Source organism: Balaenoptera ricei, chromosome 17 (genome assembly GCF_028023285.1).
Source record: "Balaenoptera ricei isolate mBalRic1 chromosome 17, mBalRic1.hap2, whole genome shotgun sequence".
Lineage (NCBI taxonomy): Eukaryota > Metazoa > Chordata > Mammalia > Artiodactyla > Balaenopteridae > Balaenoptera > Balaenoptera ricei.
This window is the reverse complement of record NC_082655.1, coordinates 73,868,499-73,889,913: the sequence shown is the minus strand read 5'-3', so window position 1 is coordinate 73,889,913 and position 21,415 is coordinate 73,868,499. Positions and strand designations below refer to the sequence as shown.

General features: G+C 39.3%; 1 protein-coding gene across 3 annotated transcripts in view; it reads left to right on the top strand.

Annotated features, from left to right (window-relative positions):
- Window positions 1-284: 284 nt before the first annotated feature.
- The window catches only part of NKAIN3 (sodium/potassium transporting ATPase interacting 3), a 516,979-nt gene continuing 495,848 nt past the window's right edge, over window positions 285-21,415 (top strand). For all 3 annotated transcript variants that reach the window (XR_009498413.1, XM_059901560.1, XM_059901558.1), the window contains exon 1: window positions 285-346. Coding sequence is in view for 2 of the 3 variants with exons in the window: in XM_059901560.1 (XP_059757543.1) it covers window positions 293-346 (54 nt within the window). In the remaining variant the exon portion in view is untranslated. The remainder of the gene's footprint in view (window positions 347-21,415) is intronic.

Genomic DNA, 21,415 nt, shown 5'->3' with positions numbered 1-21,415 from the left:
CCCGCCCGCCCGCCCGGCTCCCCCTCCCCAAGAAGCAGACCCGCACAGCGGGCGGCAGGGACCCCAGCCAGACGCTCGGGTCGTGCGCGCCGTCCTGACCTCTGCCCGCCCGGGAAACTAACAAAGGCGGCGCGCGAGCCCGGCCCCGAGAGCGGCGAGCGGCGGCCGCGGGCGGTGGAGCCTGGGCCGGGCCGGGCGAGCGCCGGGCGGGGGCTGCTCGGGAGTCCGGAGGCAGCGGCGCCGGACGACGCGGATCTCTGGCGGCGCGCGCCGCTCGGACAACGCGGGCACCATGGGCTGCTGCACCGGGCGCTGTGCGCTCATCGGCCTCTGCGCGCTGCAGCTGGTGAGTTCCTGCCCGGGGACCGGCCTCGCCGGCTCCCTCCGCGGAGCCGCAGCTCCGGGCGCGGGGCGGGCGGGCGGGCGGCCGAGCCCCGCGCTCCCGCCGCCTCCCACCCTCCCCGCCGCCGCTCCCCTCGCACTGCGCTCCCCGCCGCGGGCACTCACCGGGTCGCCCTGCGGGAGGGCGCGGTCTCCCCGCGGCCCCGGGCACGGGGGTTCACGCGCCCCCGCCGGGCGTCGCCACGAGGTCCAGGGGCTGCTGCCCGGGCGCCGGGGGGGTGAGCGACTTCCCCGCCCCTGGGTTGGCCGGCTGGCTTTAGCACCTCCGCATTCCCGCTGAAGTTTCACAGGGGCTTGTGGGCTCTTTCTTCTCGGGATGGTTTCCAGTAACGTTGTGTGACAAGGTGCGTGGGAATGCCCAGGTCCGAGGAGACGGGGCGAGCTCCAAGTCTTAGTTAAGAGGCGGTTCTTCCCTCCTGCGGGTGAAAGGGGGTGGTTGAGGAGTCTCGGATCTCCAGGAAGGAGGTCGCGCTGTGTGTTTTTAAACAGAGTGTTTTAGCCCCTGCCCTTCCAATTTCTCTTTAGATTTTGTAGAAATGTTGCGTGTTCAGACGGCGACAGACTGACAGCTGTCATCAGGGAGAGAAGGCGCAGTGGCTTGCCAGGAAGTGCATGGAATGGGAAGAGTGGAGAGTGATAGGGGTTTCAGTGCGGCGCGAATGCTTATCTTGACATATGTGCTGTTGGGACCTAGCCTGGGCCTGTGGTCTATTTCATAGTCCCTTGAGGTCAAGGCCACAGACCTTACGTGTGAGACTTGTGTGTGAGAGATTAATAGACATCGCTCTTTTATTACACTTAATACAGACTCTGTAGATGCTCTGTCAAGCTTTCTTCCAAGTGTTGTTTTTTAAAGAGACAAACATTAGCTAGCATATTTTGACTAGCAAGAGGAAAAAGGTTTTCGGTGAGCTTGACCAAGTCATGTCAACCCTTGCAAGGCTCATTAACTGAGGGATAAAATAATGCTCTTTCTTTAATAGTTAGTCCTTGTACCCACGAATGTTTTAAAAGGCTTCACTTTCCTCTTCCGTGTTTTACTCTCCCATTCAACCCTCACTTTAGAGGTGTTCTTCATTGTTTACATAATGTGTGCATAATTTATATATTTATAGATCTGGAATCAGTGACTACTTTTCTTTAAATCTATGGAACAGTCCCTTTTGTCCTATTTAACAATAGGATGTACTTTATAGAGTTTCCTTGAAAAATAATTTGAAAATTCACTGGAACATGAATGTTTTCATTAAGGAAAGAAGGTCAGAGGATAATTTACACTTTGGTTATTAGAAGTGGACGTGGCTTATGAGCTGGTAAAACAATAAATATTTAGTCAACTTTGAATATGCAAAATTGTAGATGGGCACACTGGATTGTATAATCTATAGTAGCATAATCCTTTCTGTTTTATGTGGAAGTAACATGGAAGGGTTTTTGATGCAGCGGATTTATCAATGCAGTTATGATTTCCTTAGCTGAGGTTGTAATACTTGTGATGGTGATGTGTTTGGTGTTTCATGTGTCAGCCTCGAGTGCCTGCATTTTCCACATACACCTTCTCAACTGATAGAAATGCAACTTACTCTTCAAAGCTTATCTCAGACTTCCACTTTCTCTGTGGAGTCTTCCGTGGTGCTCCAGGTAAAGACCAATCCCTTCTTTTCCTTTAATTGCACGGTAGGTTGCTTTTTCCTCTGTTAGAACACATTTCATCCTCTTACATTATTTTAGTGATTTCCACATTACTAGACTGTAAGCAGCCTGAGGATAAGGATCAAACACCGTTCATCTTTGTAAACCCTGCGAGTCCTTAGAAGAGCTCGTATTAGGAGAGAAAACATACAGCTGAATGGACGATGGTGATTAACATTTGCGATCCATACCGGGTTTTTGCATGAACGTTATTTTATTTTACCCCTAAAATTACCCTCTGAGGAAGGCACCCATTTCACAGGTTTGCAGATGAGGAAGCTGATGCTCGTAGAGTTAAACAGCTTCTTCAAATCAATAGGTTTTGGGTGGTAGAGGCAGCCGAGTGACGGTAAACACTTAATAATTGGATCTCGGACAAAACAAAACATATATGTATATTTTACGTTGTTACATAGTACATTATAAATCTTATATATATAAGGATGTGTAGCAGTCACTTTGACAAATAATAATAATAAAATACGCAGTACTCTTTATTGTAAATTCTACATAACCGATTAATTCTGGCAGAATCTCTTTAGTCTGATGAACTTGATGAACTCTTGGTTCTCTAGTTCTGACGTAAATGCTGGTTAATATTTTTATTTCCTTTGAGGAGGAATAGGAAAGTGAAACCAGGAAGTCGGTATTGTAACTTCAGTCCATCGATGACGTGATATTGGTTCGAACCCAGGTGGAATTCTAGACTGGCTCCCCCATAGCCCGAGGCCAAGGAGGGGCAGAAGAGGCAGGCAACTCCTGATTGGTAGGCGGCAGGTTTAATTTGCAAGAGAATTTACAAGGCTCGTCTTGGACGGCCGCAAGATGAGTTGCTGTCCGCCCCTCCCCCAGCAGCCAGAACCTTCAGTTTATTAAGAGGCGTTTTTGGGTTCAGTCATGTCTACCGTCCAGATGGTCTCAACAACACATTGCTCTGTGCAGGCTGCATCCTTGAAACAGCCCCGACTGAGGGAATGGTGGGCAGGACATATATTCGAGGACTGGGAGGGAGTGAGGCGCCTCTCATTGCCCGGGTCCAGCTCGAGGGTCAACTGGAGGTCAGGTCCTCTCCATGACCTCCTCCAACATATGAGCAGATTCTTTGCGGAATTGGATAATAGTTTTAAAGCACTGGAAAATTATTTCCTCAATTTTTTTTTTTTTAATTTAACTATAGGTGATTTACAGTATTGTGTTAGTTTCAGGTGTACAGCTTCAGATTCTTTTCCATTATAGGTTATTACAAGGTATTGAATATAGTTCCCTGTGCTGTACAGTAAATCCTTGCTGTTTATCTCTTTTATATATAGTAGTGTGTATCTGTTAATCCCATACTCCTCTAATTTATCCCTCCTCCTCCCCCTCCCCCTTTGGTAACCATAAGTTTGTTTTCTGTGTCTGTCTGTTTCTGTTTTGTAAATAAGTTGATTTGTATTATTTTTTTAGATGCCACATATAAGTGATATCATGTAATATTTGTCTTTGTCTGACTTCACTTAGTGTGATGATCTCTAGGTCCATCCGTGTTGCTGCAAATGGCAATATTTTATTCTTTTTTATGGCTGAGTAATAGTCCACTGTATGTATGTACCACATCTTCTTTATCCGTTCCTCTGTTGATGGACACTTGGGATGCTTGCATGTCTTGGCTATTGTAAATAGGACTGCTGTGAACATTGGGGTGCACGTATCTTTTCGAATTAAGAGTTTTCATTTTTTCTGGTTATATGCCCACCAATGGGATTGCTGGATCATATGGTAAATCTATTATTATTTTTTTAAGGAACCTCCATACTGTTCTCCATAGCGGCTGTACCAATTACAGTGTAGGAGGGTCCCTTTTCTCCACACCCTTTCCAGCTTTTATTATTTGTAGACTTTTTGATGATGGCCTTTCTGACCCATGTGAGGTGATACTTTGTTGTGGTTTTGATTTGCATTTCTCTGATAATTAGTGATGTAGAGCAGCTTTTCATGTGCCTATTGACCATCTGTATGTCTTCTTTGGAAAAATGTCTGTTTAGGTCTTCTGTCCATTTTTTGATTGGGTTGTCTCAATTCTTTTGTGCTATTGGCAATATAATGACATGACACATTTTAGGTTGAATACACATTACTAGAAAAAAGTTTTCCATTGCTTATTTAAGTCTAGATGATCAACAAAACAATGTTACATCCTGATTTTTAGCATTTGCCAATTTCTTTGGTGTAAATACTCCCACCTTGGCCAATTTGAAGTACAACATTACATAGCATTTCCATCATACAGATAAAATAAGCATAAATAACCTCAGAAGCATAGAAAAAGGAAGACAGTAAAATAATGAGGAAAGGATGTGTTTTAAATATTTAGTCCCTCTGTTTTTAATACAATTTAAAGTTTATATTATTTATTTTAAAATAATGGTTGTGTTTTACAGCTGGCTCATAAAATCCTAAAAGTCTAAGTTTCTGATCTGGTGTAAGCCTCCTCCAGCATACTGCTGGGTAGGACTCCCAGATCTCTTGTTCTTCCCACTGAAACCAGCTGTCATTTTTTTCCCTTTCATGTTTTTTTCTGCTCCCACCAACTGTTGGAAGATGGGGGTTATGAAGCAACAAATAAGTGCGGGTGTTGAGGGGGAATGGTATTTGGAGGACACGTTTGCTGAAGAGAGTCTGTGTGCTAATGACTAAGTCACTGTGTGGACCATTAAAAGATGGTCCATTAACTCCTTCTTAAAGTTAAAGAAACAAATGAAAGGTTTTTATCATCTCATTCACACTAAATCCGACCTCCCTCCTCCGCAGATTGGGGATATCATTAGAGAGAATTTACCATTTTGAGGCTAGTGTATTTGGATGCGCTTTGGTTTGCAAAATCTCACTCTTCTTTCTACTTCCTTCACTGCACTACTCTGGCCACCTCCCATGTTACTGTGCTTCTACCCTCGAGCACATTTGTGTGTTTGCCTCAGATTCCACATTCACGTTCTTCATTCTGCTAAATGAGCTTGGAGAGAATGTGAAAAGCGTGAGCACATGCCCCTAGAAAACTGTGCAAAGTAAATCTTTTCTGAAAAAGCAGTTCATCACCAGGTAACACATTCATCAAGTCATCCAAGAACTTTAGACACATTTTTGTAAGGCTACTTTTGATTTTTCTTGTTTCAAAATAACGTGTATTCTATTATTATATACGTGTGAAACATTTGATCATATGCTTTTAGTAAATTATTTTTGGTTGCCACATTTAAATGAGTCTTAATGGTATGTTTTTCAGTCTGAAATTTCTTCCACATGCATTTCTGAGCCGCTTTCTCAGAATGGCCTCATGAAATGTTGAACTCAGCTTGGCAGGGATTGCTCCCACAGAACTTTAGATGTCTTCTCAACATCACAGGGAGCAACTTTGTCCCCGGATATGGTTATCACCAGGGGAAATTTATTGCACCTTGCATCACTTTATGGACAGGTGACCACATATTCCTATGAGGTCTAAAAAATCCCAAACTCTTACTTTACATATCCACAGTAACAGAAATCTTTAGAGGATTTATAGAAAACAAGCAGCTCTTAACACCTAGATGGACCCTGTTTTTATTTTAGAGAACATCCTGTCCTGAAATAAAACTAGTAATTTTTTTCTCACAGTGAAAATCAGTTAACTGTCTCTCCACTCCACATTCAGACCATCTTGTGATCACCTGTGACACTGTGATGCTGAGATAAAATGTGTTGAGAGGTGTCTGAATGATGGTGTAGTTGTGGTAACATATTTTTAAACTAAGTTTTAAGAAGGGTACCCCTCACTTATCATAGATATCTGGCAGTGGATGCAGATACATTTATTTTACTATGTAGTGTACTGATGCTTTTGTTTTAAGATGTTTTAAATTTTAATAGCTTTTTCTCTTCTCCTGAAAAATATAATTTGTAATCATTTAGTTTCTATTCTTTTTCTATATTTAAATACTCTGGTTCATCTTATGAAACTTCGAAAAAGAGAAATTAAAATTTTGGCTAATAATGAGACTTTAGTTATAACATGATTGATGTTGAAATCATTACAATATTCTGCCTTAGCCAATTTTCTACAAATCCAAATCCATTTACAGCTCTCTTGTTATTTAACTGTGCAGAGTATTGAATTTGCTTAAGAAACGTTATATTCTTATAGTCTTATGGGTTGAATTGTGTTCCCCCAAAATTCTTATGTTGAAGCCCTAATCCCCAGTAACTCAGAACCTGACCTTATATGGAAAAAGGACAATTGCAGGTGTAATTAGTTGAGTATCCTTATATAAAAGGGCAATGTGGACACAGGCATGCACACATGAAGAACGCCATGTGAAAGGAAGAACAGGGTGATACTTCCACAAGCCAAGGAAAGCTAGAGATTGCCAGTGAACCACCGGAAGCTGGGCAAGAGGAATGGAACAGGTTCTCTCTCAAAGCCCTCAGAAGGAAACAACTTGCCAACACCTTAATATTAAACTTCTAGCCTCCAGAACTGTAACACAATAGAATTTCTGTGGTTTAAGCCACTCAGTTTGTGCTACTTGTTTACAGCAGCCCTTAGCAAACTTTATTTGTGTTTATCTCTTTGTGTACATGCTGTTTCTTTTACTGGATTTCAAGTCCACAAATGGCAAAGACTGATTTACTCACAGAATTTTACACTACACCCTGCAAAGGGTAAGCACTCAGTAAATACTTGGAGAATAAATTAATGCATAAATGAATAGCTAGACTTCATTGAGTTTTTTTTTTTTTCTGTGCCAGGCATTGCTCTAGATACTTTTGAAATCATGTAGTTCTCACAACCATTCATTTTAGAGATTCAGAAATTGGGGTAGAGAGTTTAAGTGACATGCCCAAGACTATCCTGCTGGTAAACGATGGAACCAGGGTTCAGATTTGAATCTGCACTCTCTTTACTGTGTTCTTTGCTTCCTGTACTTGAAATAATCAACAGCATTCAACAATTATTCATAGAGTCCAAGCATTTGGTATATAGGTGTGAGCTATTCAGATGTAGGCCTGCTCTTTTGGAGTTTATATCTGAGGGCAGAAGGGCTGCCAATAAATATGTAAACAAAGATTACCTAATTACAAGTATGAAGTGCCATTAAGGAGATGAAAGTGTAATATACACAGAGAAGTAGGGAGGGGTCTTCTTCGCTGTGGTGGTCAGGAAAACTTCTCAGTCCTGCAGAGGGCGGGGAACCATTCTAAGGAGAGGAAACCAAATGTGCAAAGCCTCCAGTTTTGAAAGAGCCTTGAACATTTCTAGATGTGACAGGAGTCTGGTGTGGCGAGGGCACAGCATGAGATGGGGTGCATGCGGTGAGATGGCATTGGACACCTGCGGTGGCACCAGACTTCGTTCAAAGAGCAATGCGAATCCACTGGAGTATCTTAAACAGAGTCCTGGCGTCCAGTGCCTTGTGTTTCAAAATACTCTCATTGCTGAGTGGAGAATAGACTAGAGAGAAACAAGAGAAGAAAGGCAGCCAGGATCTTCTTCTGTTATTCTGAGCAAGGGAGAATTTGAATCAGACACATGCGGGAATTCGAATCAGGACAGATGGGGGAAAGGGTGGACTTGGGACATGATTTAGGAGTAAAAGCCTAGGACTTGCTGAGGGGTTGACCCGCACATTTTGTGTAACAGACTTGAATTGCAGTGCTTTTTACTGAAAGTGGGGAAATTGGGTGTTGTGGGTGTGAAGGTGGAGCCAGGAGTGTTTGGAGACAGAAGGGTTCTGTTTGAGGCATTTTAAGATTCTGACACCTAAGGCCAAGTAGCTGTCAGGTATCTGAGCTTGGAACTCAGAGGACAACTTTGGATCAAATATTCAGACTTGGGCACCATGTCCAATACTGGTATTTAAAGCCTTGGAGGAGATCAGTCAAGAGAGAAAGCATACAGGGAGATCAGCTCGGTGCTTTGTGACCACCTAGAGGGGTGGGATAGGGAGGATGGGAGGGAGACGCAAGAGGGAGGAGATATGGGGATATATGTATATGTATAGCTGATTCACTTTGTTATAAAGCAGAAACTAACACACCATTGTAAAGCAATTATGCTCCAATAAAGATGTTTAAAAAAAAGAATAGAAGAGAGAGAGCATAAAGATAGATGAGAACAGGATGGAAACCAGGACTCCAAATGGTAAAACTGAGAAAATGGAAATGCACAAAGTTCACTGAAATGGAAATATTTATATATACTTGTGTTATTTTATTCTTCGTAAAATATCAAGTGCTATTGATTTTTTTAAAAAATGGTCCCCAGTTTTAATAAAATCATTTTCATTCTGGTCACTTCCATGTGGATTTTTGTTTTGCTTAGTTTGTTTTCCCTCTAAGAGGATAATCCTGATCATAAGATGTTGAAAAATAAATTGCTTTCTCTCCCCAGAACTTCGATAGTACTTTCTGTTTTAAAAAATGAGCTGCTCTGTCCATATTTTTTCACCTTTCTCTCACCAATTTTACAATGTATACTTTAGGTCTCCGGGAAACATTTGAACAATTATCCACATTATATAAAGGAAGAATTTCAAATGTAAGCCTAAGAAATTCTGAGTTAATATTACTTAAGATTTTGGCATTAGAGACATAGTAATATAAACTTTGCAGTTTCTTTGCAAACGTTTGTATATGTGAGCAGAAAATAAAGCAGATATATTTGTGTATATTTTGACAATTTTCTTAAGCATATGTTTTCATCAGGTGAAGTACATCTTGCATTCAAAAGCAGGATTTCAAGTGCTTAACAAAAATTACTCACTAAAGATAAAAATAAAAATCAGAACAGAAAACAGAAAATTTGAGGGCTTTCACAACAAGATGACAAACCACAGAAGCATCTACCTTCCGTTCTTCCCAAGGTCCCAGTGAATGAAGCAGTAATAGTGCTGGGAAGAAAAATGGAACAAACAGATGACCAGCCAAATGGAGGGATCCAGGAAGATAAGAAGCAGAGCATATTTGATCAGAGCATTAATATAAGGTTGTGTGTGGCACACAGGTGTTGTGTGTTAGGCGGAAATCCAACACTTGATCCGCTTGCTGGGAGGGGCACCCTGGCACGGGGCTGGAGAATTGGGTGCCTTTTAGTGTTGCATTTTGAAAGTTAGCTGCCTAATATCATAGTGGAGATAATATGGAATAGGAGAATAAATGTATTAATCATTCTGAAAGTAAAGCTGATTCATAGGTAAGTTAGGATTTATAGTAATTTAGACAAAAAATGAGAAGGTTAAAAAGAAAACCACAAATGATTATCTTTTTAATTGCTTATTTTGATTTTCTTGTAATACGTTACACTGCGAAGAAATTTTAACATTAATTTTGGAAAAAGATTTTTCAAACAATTTTGAAGACATTTCGAATGTCAATTTTAGGGAGACTATTTGGCAAATACTTGATAAGGTTAAAGCAGACCTTCTTTCTAAGGTGCATCAAAAACTCATGCTTTTAATCTCCATTAACACTAATTGATGTTAATGTGTGTGAATCTTCATGCATTTACTACAGGATGTAACATTAGACTAAAAGATAACACTTTGTCTGTCAATGATTGGTATTCAAAACGCCAGTTAAATGGTAGAACAAGCAAATGACACACAGCACAAACTATCTAATTTACATTTTTAATTTGATATATTTGGCAGATACTAAAATAAAACAGGAGATAGGCCCTAAATGTCCTTTAATGGAACATTCCTTTTTTTATTATTAATTTTTATTGGAGTATAGTTGCTTTACAATGTTGTGTTAGTTTCTGCTGTACAGCAAAGCGAATCAGTTACACATATACATATATGCACTCTTTTTTAGATTCTACGTAGGTCTAGGTAGAGGATTGGAGAATAGATATTTTAAGATGGGCATAGTAAAAAAAAAAATCTGGGGAAATCCTTGAGTCTTGCTTAATCACGGAGTTAGGGAAGGTGAAATCCTTGAACTAGCAGATTGCTATTCTGTTGGACTCCTGTAAGAGCATCCCCAGTTCCTAGATTTGGAGGAGAAGCATCTACTTGGGACGGGGAGATGAGGCTGAAGGCCGGTGGGCAGCCGGGCTGGGGATACTGACAAGGGCTCTGATTGCAGGAATTAGACGGTCCTTTGTAAAATGAAGGGAGGGCAAGATCGTGCCAATGTTAATGATCTTGTTCTGTTTTTCTAGGTTTCTTTTTTTTTTTTTTTCTTTTCTGCCTAGAGGACCACTCTTTAGAATGGCTTTGCTGATTAATTGTATTCCTGAATCATTAAGTAGGATTAAATGTTTGAGTTTCTTCTCTCCACTCTGTCCACAGGTACTCGTGTTTAGAATGGTTTCATACAGAGGCCTAGCTCCTTTATTAACAAGAGATATTGGAATAGGTTTGTAGCAATCAGATTCTCGTAAGAGATAAGAGCTCAATGGTTGTGATGATAAGTCATAAATATATTTCTGACAGTTTCTCTCTATTGCAGTCATTAGAGACCGTGGTTATACTTTGGTATTGATTCACATGTAGTATAAGTGCTTGCATGTGGGAAGCGCCAGGCTACAGAGGTTGATTGGTTAAATCTGTTAATTAAAGTACAAAGTGGAATGTTCTGCTCTCCAGTTGTGTTTCCTGTACTGATAACTAGCTGTGACTGATCATAATTAAGATAATGGGAAATATAAAATTCTCGTTAATGGCAACTCGTTATCAATTTGTATTTAAAATATAAATTCTTGATGAGGGAGCTCTTTCAAATTATAATTTATGAAACGTATCATATCTTAGATTTGAGGGGTCTTTAAGAAATGATCTAGACCTGTCTTTAGCACTACAGCAGGTCAAAGCATGAATCTTCAGTACCGAAGACCCTGCTGTCGATTCTTAAATATCTCTGAGAATGGACATTTTCACTAGCAGCCAAGTCCTCCTTATATTTTAATTGAATTTCTTGTGCTTCGATTTCTGTTCTCTCTTCTGTACATTTGCCTTTTATCTGCAGATGAAGGCAGTGATGTACTAGGGCCAGCTCGTACCAACCGGGGAGAATTTACTGCTATGTTTCCAGAAATTCTGTGAGCCACTTGTTAAACACAGCCTTTATTAAGCATTAATTACATACATTTTAAATTACATGAAAATCCAAAGTAATAAATATCCCAGTCTCAACCCTTCCTAGTTATTTTACTGCATCGCCCTGTTACTGGCGCTCCAGGGGTGATTTTACATCTATGGCGTCTGTAGGGTAGAAATTCTATGTGACAGTACCCTGCCCAGCATCGCCTTCCAACTCTGCATCCACTGGCATCATATTGGTAGCTAAAAACCTATTATGGTGGAAGTGTTCATGTCATAAAGATATGCAAACTCCAGTCAGGCCCTCCTCTCACTCCTCAGAGCGAGTCACTCATGATTTACCAGCCGCCACTGGGATGGGGCTTTCATCAGAAGAAAGCAGATTTTCTTCCTTGGACATACAGGAGCTGATTTATAAAGCCCTTAATGTAACTAATTAATGCGTGAATAGAAAGTGTATTTCCTAACCTAAATGTTTTATTTATTGCTTTTGAGTGCATCTGCAAAATTGTATAAACATAATGGAGAAGTTTTTATTTTCAAAAATTCCAGTATTAACTCCTTTTGTATAATAGCTTTCGGACCTCCCTAAACATTGGAGTTGATAACTGATTTGTGACTAAATGATCCAGAGTTGATCATCATTTCACTTCTAGGTGACTGACTAGACTCTAGAATCCCGCACTGAGAGGAAAGTCATTTCTGCTTAATGGGTGTTGCTTGATTCCTGTGAGGGAAGAGGGACTTAACGCCCACGCCCAGCTGCCCCACTTGCCTACTTGTTGGTCCTCAAAGCTCCTTCCACGGGGATGTCAAGTAATCAGTGGCAGGAAGACCAACATACCCTCTTACACCATGTCTGGTGCTTCCAGGCTTGGGATGAGCTTCAATTTTTCCATTGTCCCCACATTGAAATACTAAATATTCAGTCTTGCAGGAGGCTGTGAGAAGGTGATTTATTTGAGAGCACACTAAAAGATATTTGGCTCATAAAATTTATTTTCTGAATTTTAAAAAGTAATCATTGTTACAATATGGAATAAAATCCTATTGCCCCCTCAGTTCCCTTGTTTCATTCTTCCAGATATTAATATTTTTCCTATTTACAGATGAGAAAACTGAAATGTGGAGACCTTATGCTGCATATTGAAATCATGTTAGGATATGGCTTAAGCCATCAGAAATGTAGAAATGTGGATAACAAATTTTTACGTGTGTTACCTTAAGACTGGATTAAAAGAGAGAGTTGTTTCTCTGGGCTCAGGCCAAACCTGTTGGAAAGAGTAGTTATTTAAGCAAGTAGTTTCTTTATATAAAATGTGATTTTAAACTACGATCCAAGTGACTTAAGTAATAAGAAGTGACATTGTGACTCTTTGAAGCAGCCTTCTTTTTTCTTCCATTTCTGTTTGTAGAAGGTAGCTTTCCTCATGATGGCTATGTATTTTTAGAGTCTCTCAGGAGGCACCCCAATTTATCCTGAAACAAAAGAATGAAAGGTAAGGTTTATGAGACCAAATATTCTACAGTTTTTGCATGCTCTACTTTCTTCAACAGATGAACCACTTCTGACAATGCTTTCACTGTCCAGATAGAATCTTCTAATACCATCGGGACCTCAACTAACAACTGTCCTCTCTCTCTCCGTAAGACTTGAAGCCATGAATCCTTTTTGCTCTCTGATGGGAAACTCTTCCCTGGCCTGGGAGTGTGTGATTGTCAAAGATCTAAATACTGCATCATTGACTGAGCGTCTTGAATGCAGGGCCAATTAGGGGAGAGCATTAGATGAAGCCACTGAACCATTCGGAAGCCTGTGAAGGTTCCCTCACAGCCTTTTCATCTGAAACAGAACTGTGGTTGGCAATACAGACGGAGCTGTCCTCAGGGATCTGTCCTTCGCACACGGGGTTCTGTTGAAGCGTTTCACAAGAAGGAGACATTTTGTAACATTTCACAGACTACATCATACAGAGGAGCAGGGGTCATCTATTATTAATATGTTAGTTTGACTAGTGCTAAAGTGTCTTTATACATACTTTTTAACTCCTTCACTACTGATGATACTTTTATTGGAGGGCAGAGGTTTTGGGGAATTTAAGATATAAATAATACCTTGATTTTCTTTCAAGACAACACAAGTACAAAATATTGATTTTCTTAGTATATTTTTCTTTACTAATGACAAAGTAGTTTGGTAGTTAAAAATATGCATGGATTCTAATTCAAGATGCTTTACTTTTGTCCCATTATATTGAAGAAATAATATTATTTGCATATTTTAGAGGACTGTACCTAAGCTGAAGAGATAATTATATTTAAACATTTTCAGACATCTAAAGTTTATATTTCTTATATTTTTAGTCATCATAAAATTTAATTTGATTTTGCAATGTTGATTACTAATACCAATGACAGGTTGAAAATGTCCTTAGGAGAATGGTAGTTAAAGCTCTTTTTTATGAATAGAAATACACTTCTTTAGTCAATATGTATTTTCCATTATGTTTAATTAGGAGGTAATCTGAAATTTAGATCTGGGTCCTACTTCACCTGCAATGCCTATGTGCTTTCCGTGACCCAAAGTGAAAGGAAAAGCAACAGAGAACCGTTATCCCACAGGCGTCAGAACTACACTGATGGATGGTTAGGTGCTTTGTAGCCATGATTTTCTCCAAGGTGCTCAGATGAGTACAGGAGGCTCACCTTATGGGGGGAGTCACAACCAGATGCAGGATTAGTGCTATAAGGACAACATTTAATGTGATATAACCAAACCCAAGATAGCAGCAGAAAGTTAGATGACATTAGAGATAGGTTGCCCAGACCGAAGTACGTGTGAATGGAAAGATAGTGCAGCAAATCATGGCAAACTTCATAAGCTTCATCTCTAAGCCTGAGGAATAAAATCCTTGGACATTTCTGGGAGTTCCTGGTATTTGGACTTATTTTGTTTCTATCACATTCCAGTATAAGGGAAATGGTGTTTTTGACAGGATTAAACTACATATTTGTGTATAAACTCCATTATGTGCAATAATAACAATTTGCAAGAAAGTCCTGGAGATAAAGATCTGAACAGTAATAAACGACAGACAAAAGACGAATCAGCAGTGTAATATTCTTTAAGCAGTGAATACTGAAATGCGTAAATGTAAGCATGATATGTAGCAATCCCGTCTTGTCAGCTTTGATCAGATATATTTAAACCAAAGAATGTGATAGGTTCATATTTCTCAGAGTGAAATATTTTGAGAAATGTACAGTCCAACTTAAAGGGAATGCTAATTTGGAAATAATTCAGAAGGAAAAATGAAGGAATTTGGATTGTTTAGCCTACTGGTGGATTATTAGCATCACAAGGGACTGTTTCAGAATGTTGAAAGGAAAATACCCTCCTCCCCCAACCTCCTCCTGCTTCAGTCTGTGATTCCTTCATCCCTGGAATCACTGTCCGACTCTGCCTATTCTGACCCGCCTCCGTTACTGAGCCAATGTTGACAGTTAGAATAGTATGTATGTCATCTTCAGCTCTTCAATCTGTTGCCATTAAGTCTTTAAATCACATACATAAAACTCTTTTCTCAGAAGCACAAAGAATGAGAGATAATAATACAGCAAGATGACTGACTAGAGAAATTTGGACACCTTAGAAGAGTGGTCCCTTGTTCGTCCTTATCCACTTGATTCTCAAGCTTTCTTGGTGCTTCCCAAGATCTGACAACTGCCAACTCGTGCTTCTAACCTATATAATTGCACTGGGCCTGTCCATATAATAAGACGCAATTGATGTTAACTTACACCATATTTAGTTACATCTGTTACTTGTGCTTCCTGGATCAGTCTCTTACTACAGAGAAAGATGCAGGCACTGAGGTTGACATACCGACTTGCATCCCGGAGACCCTCCCTCTGCAGACCCCAGCTGCAGCTCTATCTGTGCAGCTGTCCATTGTGACGGTAAAATTACAACTTATTGGTGTCTCTGCCACTGCTCCTGTGACCACCATCTGCCTGTGTCATGCCATGAATTCTCTCCTCAGTTGTATTTTTGTGAGCGTGACATGCTTACGGAGGCTCTCAGAGGCCACCTGGAGCAGTGTTTTATGATCTGGCCTCTCCCACCCATGTAGCTGAGAAAGGAGCCATGTGAAATTTCCAAAACGGCCACTTCCTTGACGTATGAGAAAGGTGCTATCAGAAACTTGCACCTTATGGCAGCAAACAGTGGATAAAACAGGTGCATAAAAGGTGCCATTACAGAAAATGAGTTTGACGTTAATTTAGGTATGCAAGTGATCAATTCTTAACTGCCTACTTCCCAAATCATTGTTTACAATTACTACCTGGAGCTTGAGAGTAGATGCACGTTTCTTTCTACCACTCCATTTGCTTTTCTCTCCATGGTAAAACCATGGCGGTGACTACTCTATAATTATTCTCTTCTACAAAATGGCAGGCGTGATCAAATTCTGTAAACACTTTTGTCTGAACAAGATGTGTTATGAAGTTTACTGGAAGAAGATTTTGGAAATTGTTTCTGTGATGATTTAAAGAATAGAATAGATTGAGGCTACTTTTGTCTAAAAGGATAGATTCAGCCTGTATTAGTGTTCTCCAGAGAAATAGAACCATGATGATACGTAGACGTATATCCTATTATATGTGTATATGAGGAGATTTATTATAGGAATTGATTTATGTGATTATGGAGGCTGAGAAGTCCCCGCCTGCTGTCTGCAAGCTGGAGAACCAGGAGGGCTGATGTCCACAGGCAGGAGAAGATAGATGTTCCAGCTCAGACAGTGAGAGCAGATTCTCCCTTCCTCAGCCCTTTTGTTCCGTTCAGGTCATCAACAGAGTGGATGACGCCCACCAGCCTTCCTGAGGGGGAGCTTCTTTAGTCAGTCGACTGATCCAAATGCTGATCTCCTGTTAGAGACACCCTCTTGGGCATGCCTAGAAATAATGCTTTTTTCCAGTTTTATTGAGGATTAAATGACATACGTTATTGTATAAGTTTAAGACGTACAGCATGGTGGTTTAATTGACATATATTGTGAAGTGATTGTAGCATAAGGTTCAGCTAATGGTCATCAGGTCATATAGGTACAACATAAAGAAAATTAAAAAAGAAAAGAAAAAAGATGTTCTTCTTGTGATGGGAACTCTTAGGATTGACTGTCTCAACAACTTTCCTGTATATCATACAGCAGTGTTAACTGTAGCCATCATGTTGTACATTACACCTCTAGTACTTATTTACCTTATAACTGGAAGTTTGTGCCTTTTGACCACCTTCCTCCAATCCCCCTCAACCCTCCTCCACCTCTGGTAATCCCACGTCTGACCTCTTTTTCTATCAGTTTGTTCGTTTTTTAGATTCCACATATAAGTGAGATCATACAGTATGTCTTTCTCTGTCTGACTTGTTTCACTTAACATAATACCCTCCAGGTGTGTCCATGTTGTTGCCAATGGTAAGATTTCCTCACTTCTTATGGCTGGAATATGTGTGTGTATATATATTTAAAAAACATGTAATATATATTATATGTAATATGTATTATATAATATATAACGTATATTTTGTGAGATATCTATAAAAACTTCTTTATTCATTCATCATTCATCCATCAGTGGACACTTGGGTTGTTTCCATGTCTTAGCTATTGTTAATAATGCTGCTGTGAACATTGTGAACATGGGGGTGCAGATATCCTTTTGAGTTTGTGTTTTTGTTTCCTTTTAGATATATTCCCAGAAGTAGAATTGCTGGATCATATGGTAGTTCTATTTTTAATTTTGGGGGGAACCTCCACATTGTTTTCCATAGTGGCTATACTAGTTTACGATCCCACCAACAGTGCGTGAGGGTTCCTTTTTCTCCACATCCATACCGGTGTTTGTTATCTCTTGTCTTTTTGATGATGACCATTTTAACAGGTGTGAGGTGATATCTCAGTGTGGTTTTAATTTGCATTTCCCTAATGACTAGTGATGTTGAGCAACTTTTCATGTATCTGTTGGCCTTTTGTATATCTTCTTTGGAAAAATGTCTATTCAGGTCCTTAGCTTATTTTTTAATTGGGTTAGTTGGGTTTATTTTGGTTTGTTTTTGGCTGTTGAAGTGTATGTGTTTTTTTTAATATATTTTGGATATTCATTCCTTATCAGATATATGGTTTGTAAATTTTTTTTCTATTTTGTAGATTGTCTTTTCACTTTGTTGATATTTCTTTTGCTGTGCAGAAGCTTTTTACTGATAGTTTGATACAGCCGCACTTGATTATTTTTGATTTTGTTGCTTGTGCTTTAGATGTTATAACCAAAAAGTCATTGCCAAGACCCATTTCAAGGAGTTTCATGGTTTCAGGTCTTACATTTAAGTCTTTAATGGATTTGGAGTTAATTTTTGTGAGTGGTGTAAGGTAGGAGTCAAGTTTTATTCTTTTACATGTAAATATCCAGTTTTCCCAGCACCATTTATTGAAGAGATTGTATTTTCTCCACTGAGTATTCTTGGCTCCCTTGTCAAATATGAGTTGACCGGATATGCCTGTGTTTAACTCTGGGCTCTTCATTTTGTTTCATTGATCTGTTTGTCTGGTATTATGCTTGTACCATACGGTTTTGTTTACTGTAGCTATATAGTGTAGCTTGAAATCAGGAAGTGTAATGCCTCCTGCCTTGTTCTTCTTCCTTAGGATTTCTTTGACTATTCAAGGTCTTTTGTGGTTCCATATAAATTTTAGGAGTTTTTTTTTTTTTTTCTATGTCTGTAGAAAATGCCTTTGGAATCTTGATAGGGATTGTATTGAATCTATACATGGCTTTGGTAGTATTGACATTTGAAGAATATTAATTCTTCCAATCCATGAATGTGGGATGTCTTTCCGTTTATTTGTGTTTTCTTTGATTTCTTTCATCATTGTCTTGTAGTTTTCAGAGTAGAGGTCTTTCACCTACTTGGTTAAATTTATTCCTAAGTATTTTATTATCTTTGATACTATTGTAAATGCTTTATTTCTTTTTTCACAAAATCCATTGTTAGTGTATAGAAATAGTATTGATTTTTGCATGTTAATTTTGTATCTTGCAACTTTAGTGAATTCATTGATTAGATCTAACAGTTTTTTAGTTGAGTCTTTAAGATTTTTTTCTATATAAAATTATGTCATCTGCAAATAGAGACAATTTTACTTCTTCTTTTTCAATTCTCAGCCTTTTATTTCTTTTTCTTGTCCGATTGCCCAGCTAGGACTTCCAATACTGTGATGAATAGGAGCAGTGAGAGCGGGCACCCTGTTTTGTTCCTGATCTTACAGGAAAAGCTTTCAATTTTTCATTATTGAGTATGGTGTTAGCTGTGGGCTTGTTATATACGGCCTTTATCGTGTTGAGATATGTTCCTTCTGTGCCTTATTTTGTTAAGAGTTTTTTTTTTTTTTATCCTGAATGGATGTTGAATTTTGTCAAATCCTTTTTCTGTGTTTGCTGAGATGATTGTATGATTCTTTTCTTTTATTCCATTAATGTGGTTTATCACATTGATTTGCATATGTTGAACCATCCTTGTGTCCCAAAGATAAATCCCATTTTATCATGGTGAATGATCCTTTTAATGTGCTGCTGAATTTGGTTTGCAAGTATTTTATTGAGAATTTTTGCATTTCTATTCATCAGGGATATTGGCTTGTAGTAGAAGTAATATTTTATCAACTCTCTGGGCATCCCTTAGTATAGTCAAATTAATACATAAAATAAACCATCACACATCTATTGTTGGAAGCAGAAAAATAAACCATGCAGCTTTCAGTAAACATTGATAGACACACAATAGGTACCTGATACTTGCAAAGCAAATATTTTTCACATTTGTTTATTTTTATAATTGTACATTTGAAGTAGTCATTTCATTTAAATATGATGCAAAACGTTTTTAATATTTTAATCATGTCTTTGAGCCAGTTCCCTTCTCTTATTCACACTTAAACTTGTAACTCTCGAAATTAGAGTCTTTGGGAAGCTCTGCATTGACTAAACTTTTTTGGTTGCATCAGGTGGCTTCCGATTTGAAGGCATGAGGAAATTTCAAACAAGTCCGAACTTTTAATATTGGATGATGCCCTTTCAGTTTGGCTTGAGATTTTAAGGATCTGAAACTCAGTGGATTCAAATTTATGTGATGTAATTCCTGCATTTATCATTTATGACTGCACTGAAAATAAACATCACCCCAAGGACATATTTCTCAGGATATTCCATGCCCCATAGAACTGATTTAGAATGAGTTCTTCTCTATTTGAAAGGGAGCTTATTCTTTCTTTCTCTCCCTTCTCCCTCCCTTCATTCTTTGTTCACTCTTCTCTCTCTCTCTTTCCTTCTGCCTTTCCTATCTTAATTTGTTTTCTACCTTCTATTAACTTTGTGTAGAGAAAAGTGAGTTTGAAAGGTTAATAATATGTTGTGTAATAGCACATATTTTTCCTGAGTGCTAATTTTGAACATTATTATTCCCATTTGATATGCTTGTAGCACTTAAAATTAATTCACTTCCACCAACATGATTATTTGTGGGGCTTTTTGGAGCCTCATCTATGGAATCACAGCAGGGAATTGTGACTAGATAGAACTGAACTAAATTTCAGAAACCATTATATTCATTCATTCATTCGTTCACCATCCATCCATTCATTTGTTCATGAATTTCTGCGAGAGTATTTACTGAGGGCTAACCATGTATCCTGCATAGTGCCAGACACTGACTGAATAGGGCACACATAGTCCTCCCTCAGTGGAGTGTGGCATGTATGATAACAAAACATAGTTTAGTCACAGTAAGTGTCTGAAGCACAGAGGATTATCACATGAGTAACTGTTACAATATATGTGGGAGATTTTTTGACTAATGCTTGTGGTAGGAGTGTGGTTAATAGTAACATTACCTATCCAAACGTTTGAAATAATTTTTCTTTACTACTCTCCAAACTGTATTTATGACTATCTATGAGATGAATTTAAAAATCGACCTTGTTCTGAGAAGTTTATAGTCTCGTGACCAAAGACAATTAAGTAAATAGATAATGTCAATGTAATGTGCTGTGATACAGAACTAAGCCCTAGGAGCTCCGGGGTCCTGAGAGGGCATCTAACCCAGCCTGAGAGGGGACTCAGGGATGCTTTCTGGAACAGTGATATCGGAACAAAGTGTGAAGGATGGTGGCCTAGTGTCAATGAATTTGGATAAGATTAACTGATATAATCATGAGTAAGTAATTTATGCTCAGTATTATTGTAGACAAAGTAGAAGGTCAAACCACGTGGAACATTAGCAGTATCTAAAATAATGAGAAATATTAATAAAAATGGAGTTTTCTGGTGACAAAACAATCCACCTCACCTTCTTCAAGAGAGAGAATAACAAGATGTGCACATTAAAAAGCACGCCATTGCACTGGTGTGTCCCTGTCACACATATGCTAAGGTGTCCTAAGGAGTTGGAGAGTCCCAGAAAGTGTCGCTAGGCTCCTCAGAAGTGAGAAAGAAGGGAATACCAAGCAAGGGGTCCTGGACTCCAATCCTGATCTTCTGTAGGAAATGAAGGCTCATAGCATTTTAAGCAGAACAGTTAAGATTCTGTTTTATAAAACCCTAAAGTCTAGATAAGACTTTATTTGGGAAAGTGTTACTGAATTGGTCGCCTGGACCAGCTTTGGAGTCATCAGATTCCCACAGTCATTAAGGAAACTGATGCTGAGACTGGAACAGCACAAGCTTTATTCAACAGCCGAAGGATGGAGAAGCAGGAACCTAGTTTGCAAATTAACTTCTCAATCCAGTTCGGGTGGAGGCACCAAATATATAGGGGAGTCGAGGTAAAATGGAGGGAAGTGGACAGAGTCGGAGGAATATTCATGCGTTTTCCAGTAACATGGGTGTGGTTTGGACCCAGAGCTGATGCAGCTCTCCTTTTTAGTCTTTGTATGGGCTTTTCCAGCTGTTGTCATGGCAATTGTAAACTGTCATGGCGCTGGTGGGTGTGTCACTTAGTCTTACAATGAGCTTATAATGAGGCTCAAGGTCTCCTGGAAGTCAAATCTGCTCTCTTGGACCTAGTTGGTTCTAAACAGTTCTTGTTTTTTTTCTCTTTGCAGCTTCCTCCTGAAACTTAGATAAGAGTAATTGGTTTCCATCAGAGGGAGAGGCAGGGGTATGATTCTGGGGCAATAGCCTTGGTAACAAGAGGGTTTCTACTATTG